The sequence below is a fragment of the Vollenhovia emeryi genome, unplaced genomic scaffold, assembly GCF_000949405.1.
Source record: "Vollenhovia emeryi isolate VEMERY1.0 unplaced genomic scaffold, V.emery_V1.0 DF939278.1, whole genome shotgun sequence".
Lineage (NCBI taxonomy): Eukaryota > Metazoa > Arthropoda > Insecta > Hymenoptera > Formicidae > Vollenhovia > Vollenhovia emeryi.
Window position 1 is genome coordinate 30,794 of NW_011967088.1, and position 10,353 is coordinate 41,146.

General features: G+C 38.6%; 2 protein-coding genes across 5 annotated transcripts in view; both read right to left on the reverse strand.

Annotated features, from left to right (window-relative positions):
- Nucleotides 1-9: 9 nt before the first annotated feature.
- Nucleotides 10-10,353, reverse strand: part of LOC105559361 (T-complex-associated testis-expressed protein 1-like) — a 59,996-nt gene continuing 49,652 nt past the window's right edge. For 3 of the 4 annotated variants that reach the window (XR_001008744.1, XR_001008743.1, XR_001008741.1), the window contains one exon: nucleotides 6,994-7,287. The gene's annotated coding sequence lies outside the window, so the exon portion shown is untranslated. Of the gene's footprint in view, nucleotides 2,014-6,993; nucleotides 7,288-10,353 lie in introns of those variants that run through there. The other variant, XR_001008742.1, reaches the window with a different exon arrangement.
- Nucleotides 1,884-2,806, reverse strand: LOC105559370. The gene is made up of 3 exons (XM_012007603.1): nucleotides 2,583-2,806; nucleotides 2,302-2,455; nucleotides 1,884-2,228 (listed from the first exon to the last, which is right to left on the reverse strand). Exons 1-3 carry the CDS (start codon nucleotides 2,804-2,806, stop codon nucleotides 1,884-1,886), a joined length of 723 nt encoding a protein of 240 aa, XP_011862993.1.

Consider the following 10,353-nt stretch of genomic DNA (forward strand, 5'->3'; position numbering starts at 1 on the left):
TCACTTTTCCGGGGAATTTAATTTTTTAAAAAATCATACACGTACGCCAGCGCATAGAACTCTTTGGAAAACATTAGAATACGTTCGGAACTACACTAGAACTGTGTTAGAATAGCCAGAACTCTGACATTTCGACCAGCGTCTCACGTTCGTCCGTATTAAGATGTATCTCTCGACTGATAAAAATTATTTAAAAATTGAAAAACAACGTTTTTTCACCAGAACTCTTGCTAGAACTATTGTAGAACTCTAGGGCGCTTGAAATCCGATAAATAGCCGTCGGGAAATAGGCGGAGGACAAAGTGAGACGCTGGGTGAAGTTGGCGTCTCACTTTGCACTATTCGATTTTTTGGCTTTAAAGGCCAGAACTATGTGTTTAATGTATCAGGAACTCTAGAACTATTCTAAAAGAAGCCAGAACTCTCAATAGTTAATGAGTTTCCACGAAATGAGACGCTAGCTTCACATACACGAACTATGGCATACGCTATTATTTCCTTTTAATTAATTTTTGGCGTATTTTGTTGGTACCTTTGCACACCAAATTCTGTGACAGAAGATGACAATTTTGAAAGACATTATAGTTCTAGCGCGGATAGTGCGTAACAGTTAAGTTACAGTATAAAAACATGAAGTTTAATATATGACGGAAGATCAAAGACGAATCCAAGAAATGACGCAAGAGTAACAAAATATCAAAGGTGCAAAAATTTGTACGAGTCACTCTTTGTCAACCGGACCATCTCCTGCCCGAACAGTTTTCGTCATAAAATATTGTACATGGCTCAAAATGTAGGTATGGATCTTCAGTTTCGCGGATGTTCGCTACAAAAGAGAAACCGATTTTTTTCAAAGGAGTGTTTTACCCCCTAAATATGCGTATAGGTACGTATAAAAAAATAGGTGTTCCTTATTTTTGTCTAGAAAACAACATATTAAAAGCTTATCAAGATTGGAGGAATACACCTCGTGAGGTTTCCCTGTAACATTAATTTTAAAAGGCCACTCGATACAATAAAATTTGAGTTTATTCGACGAAAACTCATGACAGTAAGTAAGCGTTTACTATTTAAAAATATCAAAGAGTGATCGCGTATATTTCGATAATAATCTTTCGGAAAATTCTTCGCCAACGATAGGCTCTGTGAAAGACTTCTATCGAGATCACCTTGGCACGCTTATAGCATTTAAACTAAAAACCATCGTGTCGGAACTTACGTCGGTTTCGATCCCCGTTCTGTATTAATTACAAGGCAGTCAGTATCGATCACAGGGCGGGTGTTTAGCTATTACTTCAAATTGCATTGTGCGCATACCTGTACGTATTTTACACGGTGAGGAAATTGGGCAGCGCGTCGCGGGATTAACATTCGCTGTAAAATGCCGATATCATCGGCACGCGATGGCGAAGAAGTCGCATGGAGTTTTAAAGCGTATCGATTTGACGTGAGACGGCCGTTCGAGATACGAGGACCCTGTGCAAATTCTGGCAAATTTGTGGTATTACCGGCTATTAAATTTGTATGTACGTGTTGCGAGTGCATATACACATGTCGTTTTCCGTTTTCCGTTAAACGTACACTGCCGTCGAAAAGTTTCCGGACAGGAAAAAATTCTTTATAAAACACTACTTATTATTTAAAAACGGATAAATTTTATTCAGTTTACAATTAGACTTATTAAACACTTACTAAGAGTTACAGATATCACGAATTAGAACCAATCCTTAGCTTAAAACTCATGCTTTTTTTTCATCAAAGAAACCTCCCTTGGCAGACAACACCTATTTTTACCAATCGCAGCGTCCTTTCTACGAGTTTTTCCAGAACAGAATTTGGTATTTCACTCCATGCTTTCTGGAGGACCTCCTAAAGAGGTGCTTCTAAGATGTGGGACAAACCTTCCTGACCCGGCGATCAAGTTCATCCCACAGAAGTTCTATGGGATTAAGATCTGGAGATTGACACACCATCATTTTAAGCTCTCCGCTTTCCTCTTTGCGATGCAGATGGCTATAATATAATTTAGAAGTGTGTTTGGGATCATTGGGATCTTGCTGCATGATAAATCCATGATCAATTAAATGTTTACCGGATGGGATACAATGCCTACTCGGGATCGAATGGTAGCCTTTTTGTTCAAGTATTCCCTTTATTCTATGAAGATCTCCCACGCTTGTATAACTAAAACGTCCCCAAACCATCACAGATTCTCCGCCATGTTTTAACTGTAGGGGTTATGCAGTCTGGGTGTAGTTTTTCTGAAAGTGCGCGATGAACATACGTTCTTCGTTTTTTTACCAAAAACTTCGAACTTCGATTCGTCAGTCCGTAAAACTCGTTTCCGGTCTTCGATGGTCCAGTCCTTGCGATTGTGAGCCCACTGAAGTCTCTTCGACCTACTTCCGCGCCGGAGAAGCGACTTTCTAGTGGAAACTCTGCCCCAAAGACCGGCCTTGTACAAACAATCTTTGACAGTAGTTACCGATATCTGATGTTTATTTTTTTCATTTTTCATTAAACGATTTTCATTAAGTCGCGATTGAATTTCCGATGCGGTAAGCTTTCTATTAATTTTTTACATTAAGACTAGGGACTGATCCTCTGATTTGAAAGTGACTCTAGGCCTCTCAGTGCGGGTCTTGTCCTTATTACAGCCGGTTCTTTCAAAGCGAGTAATAGCATCACCTACGGTAGACCGCGGTATATTCAGTTTTTCCGCAATATAACGTACGCTGCGACCATCATTACGTAACGCAGTAACTGCTGCACGTTTTTCTACGCTCAGACTAGGCCCTCGTCCCATTTTCTTTGAAAAAAATCGAAATGTACTACATGTGTGAAAGTATTCTATTAAATTTGATTTGAACTCGGTAAAAAAAGAAAAAGCTTAAACTACTTACTAGCACGTTCTGTTGTGAATAAATAATATTGCGAAGTCAAATACAAAATTAATAACAAAATCTCGTCGATAGGGGATGCTGGAGTGATTCTGCACATTTGCACCTTTCTAACCTAAAAACTGTCAGTTCGCGGAAACATTTGTGTAATATACAAATTAAATGGCTTACGTGTACAGATCGAAAGCAGCTCGCTATTCCGGCCAAATGAAAGAACAATGGCATCACTGAAACTAAGTTTGTAAGTCTAATAAGAAATAATAGTGAGCAACACATACGGTACATGTAGTATGTGTGTTGCTCACTATTATTTTTTATTAGACGTACAAACTTAGTTTCAGTGATGTCATATTGTTCTTTAATTTAGCCGGAATAGCAAGCTGCTTTCGATCATCTGTACACGTGCCATTTAATTTGTGTATTACACAAATCTTTCCACGAAACAGACAGTTTTAAGTGCAAAAGGTGCGAAAGTGCAGAATCACTCCAGCATGACCAAAATCTTGTACACCAATGCCCACTAATGCCCAGTGGGCATTACTTTATCTTATTAGCTTATTTTATCTTATTTTATCTTTATAATGCCCCAGCAAGGCCTAATCCCAAACTAATGCCCAAAAAATGCCTAGTAATGCTTAGTAATGTCCAGTAATGCTGCAAACCTGTACACCACGATGCCCTCAGCGGTTTCCCCCTCGGTGTTTTATTAAGAATTTCCCCGACTGACACTCCTATCCGGAAACTTTTCGACGGCAGTGTACTCGTCTCAACAGAGGTTGCCGCGTCGCGAAATTCGTCTAATAATTCTTAAAGATGACGTTTGTACGCACGAATACCGTCTGTTATTTCGCAGTGATAAGAAATTGTATCGTTCCCGTTGCCTCTAGTGCTTTAGCAGCTCGTTTGCCAAATGTTTGTCGGATTTGACGTTGGTACCGCGCGTTTAATTTTAGTCGGTGTTTGTACGACTTTCATATGCGAATACTAAACTCGCAGGCCAACACCGGTACATTTGAGTAGTATACATGTAAACACGAATCGCAATCGTAGCGCGATTTAGCGAATGTTATATTTTCTTAAGCTACATTTTCCACGCAGGTCTCTTGGTACAAGCTATTATCGCCGGTTTTAATATTTTTTTTCTAAATTTAAAGTCCGTTTAGCGAACGTCACGTTCTATTTGGCGTGTATCGACTTTATTGATGTTTCTCTGATCTTTCGTGGGTCACGTAAATCCGCGTGGTAGGATATTTTTAACATACTAAATCTTCTTTAACAGAGCTAGTATTTTAAATAGAGTAAATCTGCAATTGTTCTAAATGGGACAGAAGTGCGACACGTAAAATATTTTCCCAAAACGTTCGAATAATCCGGGAACGTCGAATAGAAGTCGAAGGTAGTGTATAGAAAATCTTTGAAAGTCAGTTCTATTGCCAACCCCACCACCCCATGTGCAGCCTTCATTCAATTTGCTAAATGCGCGGAGACCGAGATCGACGGGACTGAAAGCCAAGTTCGTCGTCTCCCGTGGGACAGGCAGGAAGATTTCCGGCTTTCTTTCCCCCCCCCCCTCCCTCTCTCTCTCTCCTTCCTCTATCGCAGTTGTTTAAACAACGGATTTCCCCAGACGCACTCAGCTTCTGTATCTCGACCAGATTGCCTGAAATCGCCAGAAACGCAGAGCGCAAGGTCGCGAGAACACCGAGCGATATCTGGTGTACTAGCGGGAATAGGCCCTCACGCTCCCGGGAGAGCACATCCACGGGCGGAAACTTTATTTTCGGGCTTGTGAAATATACACGATCTACCACCGTGGAGCTAGGCGCGCGTCAGGCCGTGCTTTAAATACTATTTCGCATGCGGATGCCGTTATCGACTGTACGATAGTCGTTTATTACATCGTAGTTAACAACGCGCCGAAATCGTATTCGTGTGAGTCGCCCAATACAAAACATACGTATTTCATACCTATTCTAAGTATTTTCCTTCAGCTTCTTTCTTTCATTTCGACTTCATTTACGTCGTTTGAAACGACAAGAAGGACATCACGGAATTCTTGCTACGCAAACCGGCGAAGCGGTCCCTGCTATGTGCTCGGATGTTTAATTACGATCTGGGACGCAGAAGAAGGCTATCGGAGTAGATAAAAACTGCAATCGCGAACAGCGGAATGAATCGGAATGTGTAGTAATCAATGGCATCTTCGAAATTCAATATGCCGCATGGGTTACGGCGACAACTAGGCCGTGCCAAGCTATAGATGAGATCACTCATTCATGAGTAAATATATATGTGTGTGTGTGTGTGAGCGTGCGTGTGTGTATTTATATACTGTACACACATACATAGATACATGTATGTAAATGGAAAAAGGTTCGATGAGCAAAAGAGTGAGGGAGGAGGAGCAGTGTAAAAGGACAGAGAGCTCTTCTTTTTTTTCGTTCTCTCTTTGTTGGACACGCGGCTTTTGGAGAACGACGGACATCGAAAATAACAGCCGCAAGTCGCGGTGAACGTAGTTAATATTGATTCGAGCTAGATTCACACGCGAACTTTACTTGAACCGGAACACCGCTACTGTTTTAACTACCCAGTGCTCGAGCTTTGTTTTCGAAATTGGTTTAAAAGTCACCACAGGGAGTTCCTGGTTTATCTCACAATCAATAAAAAGTTCCGAATTAGATGAAACGTATTCTCAGTCTGTCGGGTAAATTGAAGCAAATGTTACTAATCCGAATGATGGTGTATTAAAAGCAATGTTCAAACGAGTAGATCCGAGGGGGAAACCACTGAGGGCGTTGTGGTGTACAGATTCGCGGCACTACTGGGCATTTTTGGGCATTAGTTTGGGCATTAGGCCTCGCTGGAACGTTATAAAGATAAAATAAGATAACGCAAGATAAATATGATAATAAGATACAGTAATGCCCGCTGGGCATTAGTGGGCATTGATGTACAAGATGTTGGTCAGCGGTTTTCCCCTCGAGCAGATCTCGTGAATCTTCGGAGGAAGCTGAAGCGGGACAAATAATTCCGGGAATAAAATATCTGCTCGTTTCAAACAAATGGGTGAAAGACATAAGTAAAATTGTAATATAACAAGGACGGACAGTTAAAAGTATAATTTTCGTCGCACCGCAATTATGACTACAATATTACGAATTCCATCGTGTCAAGTTTTATTTTTGTACAGCGCTCATGCCGATTATTTATGGTGTTTTTACGATAAAGATTGTTTTTGCGAGTTCGATCGCGAAATGCGGTCGCAGATACGGCGCATATTTCCCTGTTCGCGCTCCGCAACTTCGTGCAGCACGTATTTTTCCGGTTAGCTATTCATTATATGCGTAACGGCCAGGTGCGATTGTTCGCACAAATGGCCGCTCGTCGAAAGACACATACAGTACAGAAATTGTTATTGCAACTCCGTACAATGACAACATAGATATTATTCAGGATAGTCCGGCACAACTGCTGATTTCATTCACAATGCAATCTTCATTACATACGCGTAGTAAATGATGCATTATCACGTTACGTCATATTCGTCATCGTGTCGCATCGTGTATCTAGTAGGTGCACGTGCGATGTTTGCATTATCGCCATGTATTTTTTAATTCTCGATCGTTTAATTGTTACTTTGTTATCTGAAATAGAAACTCGAAATATTGGCTGGAATTCTTTTTGTACTCCGACAGTTCCATTAATTTACTTGATTAAGAAATTCGAGAAATAATGAAACAACAGTGATTTTCCAGCAGTAAAACACTTTCTAAATAAAGTCATTATCATTAAAATACTTTTTTATGCTACAAATTAATCTACAATTAAGATGAAGCATTTATTTGTTGTGTGATTCTTTCTGAGCGCACAACAAATTTTCTATCGGTAAAAAACTTTTTTGCTAAATAAAAGAATGATCTTTCAGTTCTTTTTTAACGCTTTTGATATTGCAAATTAATCTGCGACGAAAGTAAGAAACTATTTACTTGTTGTTCTTTCTAATTACACCATTTTTATATTACGTTAATTTAGAGGAAATCGCAGTCGTAGGAAAAGATAAAATAAAAAATAGATATACACAACAGAAAATAATTAATTATTTATCATACAATAAACTACAACCTTTTATTTTTGTCTGTTCATGTTTATTTCACAAGAAGTACAAGTGTTGCTATTTGAAAAGTAGGTTTATTGATTAAAATCAGAGTTGATGTTCCTTAGAGTCTGTATATGGACCATCATCTTCGTTTTATTGCCCGAACGCTCGACTCGTAAGCACTCTTCTGGATACACCGTGCGGCGTCGCTACCTAAACAGTGTCTTAAATTTTTCACGATCCGGAAAACTCCTCTCCTAATAGACTGGGCCACTTGTGTGTCAAGTCCTGAAAATTGATTTCATCTTCTTTCGCTCGTCTGCAATTCTATGATTAATCAATCACGTCCAGATCTCGTTCCGAATCGTTTTCAAACCGAAGAAATGCACGATGGAAGAACCGTGTCCCGTTTTGAACCGTATATCGTCCACCAATAATATATCAGCGTAAGTCTTAAGGATATAATGGCTATATATAATCGAGGGCGTCCGCAGGGGAAAAGGGCAAGAGAGAGGGCACTTGTCTCCTCCCTTGAAGATGAAAAAAAATATAGGCAAGAGCTTTCACAGGAGACGGCAAAGAGGGCATTTGCCTTCCCCCCCCCCCACATCGGAATCAGCAAAAAATTAAATAGTTGCTTTTCCTTTGATAAATCGAGAAGAGAAGTTATACACCACAAATAAAATATTTACTCTTCTTTTGATGAAAGAGAAGAAATTTATGTACCAAAAGGTGTATACATTTGAATTAATAAGTATTTTAATTGCGGAAGTAACATTTAAATCATGCCCTCCCCTCTGGAAAAGCTTAGGGACGCCACTATTGTATATAATCCCAGACAAAAATTACTTCAACTAATAAGAATTCTTCAATGTCGCCAGCGATAATTAACAACACCAGTGTTTTCTTGACCATACCTGGCATTTTTAATAATACAGAAAATTTATTGCGAAAGATATTACCTCAGCCAGGGTTTGAACCTGGACCTCCCTACACTCAAGACGGGCGTCTCACCAATTCGACCACCGAGGCGTATGATAATATTTGTCGTAATAACAGTATGAAGATACGTCCCGAGTGTAGCGCAGAGAAATGTGCGCTGCTTAGTAAACAAATGAAAGAAAAGATCCGAGTTCAAGTCCACTGACACCGCTGCTTTTTTTTCGGAATCTCCCGAAGGGAAGTGACAACCACCGAGAGTATATCTTGCCACACGTACCCCTTTAGGGGAGGTTTCCTTCGGCAAGGTTAGCAGCCTACCGAAGATGAAGTATAAAACCAAATGCTCAAAGCACCAGAACGAGAACGGATAAAACAGGCTTTAAGCCTAATACACGAGGAAGAAGAAGAAGAAGAACAGTATAAAGATGTCTACGCGTATATTTCGACTTTTTTGAACTGCGCGCCGATAAGGGTTGAAGGGTTGTCATTTATACATTGTTCGCGATAAATTTTCTGTATTATTAAAAATGCCAGGTATGGTCAAGAAAACACTGACGTTAAAAATTATTTCAATTGATGAAAGTCTATACTTTTGAGGGTTAAGATATGCACTATAAGCACTTATAGCGTATAAAGGACTTTAATAATATTAATGAATATGATATTTGGTATTAGAAATGAATATATTTGTACATTCTGCAAATAGCAAAAACCGTTTTCGGAATTTTGCATCTGTTGTTAATTAATAGCTCGATAACGATTCAGGGAATTAATTCTAGAAAAACGTTTCTGAGATTTTCTATTCGCTTGCAAAGTTTCAGAATATTATCTATGTTACTTCGTCTATGTTAAGTTATAATGTCGTTTATACATATAAGTGGAAATATGTTGCTGCTCTATAAGAACTCATGTGAAATTAAAAGTTAAACAATCGTGAACCGGTTAGGGAAATCGGCTTCAAACTTTACACACATTCAGAATAGAATAAATAGAAACAATCTGTTACAATTTCAGCGTATTATCAAAGTTAGAACGTTAACACCAATACAGTCCTTAATGTGTGTTCTCGAAAAATTAATTTCCGCTCCCCAGATTGCACCAGAAGTTATGAAGATTGCGAGGTTTTGGTACTAGTCCCGATTCACCGTCGAAAGTCAAACATTATGAATATCTTCTTCTTCCTATCTCTGTGTTTATTTAAATGTCTAGTATATCCTAGGTATTACATTAATGTTATATGCGAGGGGGAAACCGCTGAGGGCATTGTGGTGTACAGATTTGCGGCATTACCGGGTATTACTGGGCATTACTTGGCATTTTGTGGGCGTTAGTTTGGGCATTAGGCCTTACTGGGGCATTATAAAAATAAAATAAGATAAAATAATAAGATAAAGTAATGGGCATTAGTGGGCATTGGTGTACAAGATTTTGGTCAGCGGTTTCCCCCTCGATTATATGGGTACAACAGCACTCAACACTGAGAGTTCCATTTATACAAGTGCAGTAATATGCTTGAATCAAGTCCATTCGTTCGCCATTTGGGGCGCAGAAAGACTGATTGTTTTGTAGTGGTTTACATAGGTCCCTGGGATACTGGAATACTGCTATTTGAGACGATAATAGAGGAACTGTTGTCTTAAACACGACACATACATTTAATATGAGTCCCTTGGGTGTTGCCCAAACTAGTGGTGCCATATATCTCTGAATTACTTAATTTTTCTGTTAGCGTTGTCAACCATTTTTTCTTGTTTCCTTAGTTTATTTGTGAGGTTTTATTAACAAGGCGTATAAAAGTTTGTTCCTAGTGTTTCAATAATTTTTAACATAGGTAATAACATAATCTAATCATTTTAATGGTATATCTATTTACAATTTTTTATTGTAGGTTTAAGCCAAAAAAATCTGAAATTGCATTTCTATCGGATTTCTTTATGATTTTAAGACTAGAAAATTTTTTAATTCAATTTAAAAGTAAGACATATGATTCCCTCCTTGTTTTTTCTGTTCTGAAAAATGAGGGGTGTATCTTTTGCGAAGGTCGCTTTTCTGAAGATAAGAGAGAGAAAAAGATGCATATGTATGTAATTCTTATCAATAATGTACGTACATATTTTTGTTTAAAAAATCTTTGAGTTATGCTCACGTCTTTGTGAATAAAATTATTAAGTTTTTTTTTTGCCATATCTATTTGCTTTTGTAAGGAATCCACGTTTCAAGCGCTCTTGCAAAAAGAAACGAAAACTACATGTTTTCATGTTAACTTGAATATTTACTTTTGACTCAACATTATATTCGAATTCAAAAGTAATTAAAAAATTACCATGGCCCTTTGTAGCTAAAAGAATACCCATCATGAAAAGATTATAGTGCTTAAATAACAGTATGTAAAAAACACAAGGTTCCATATGT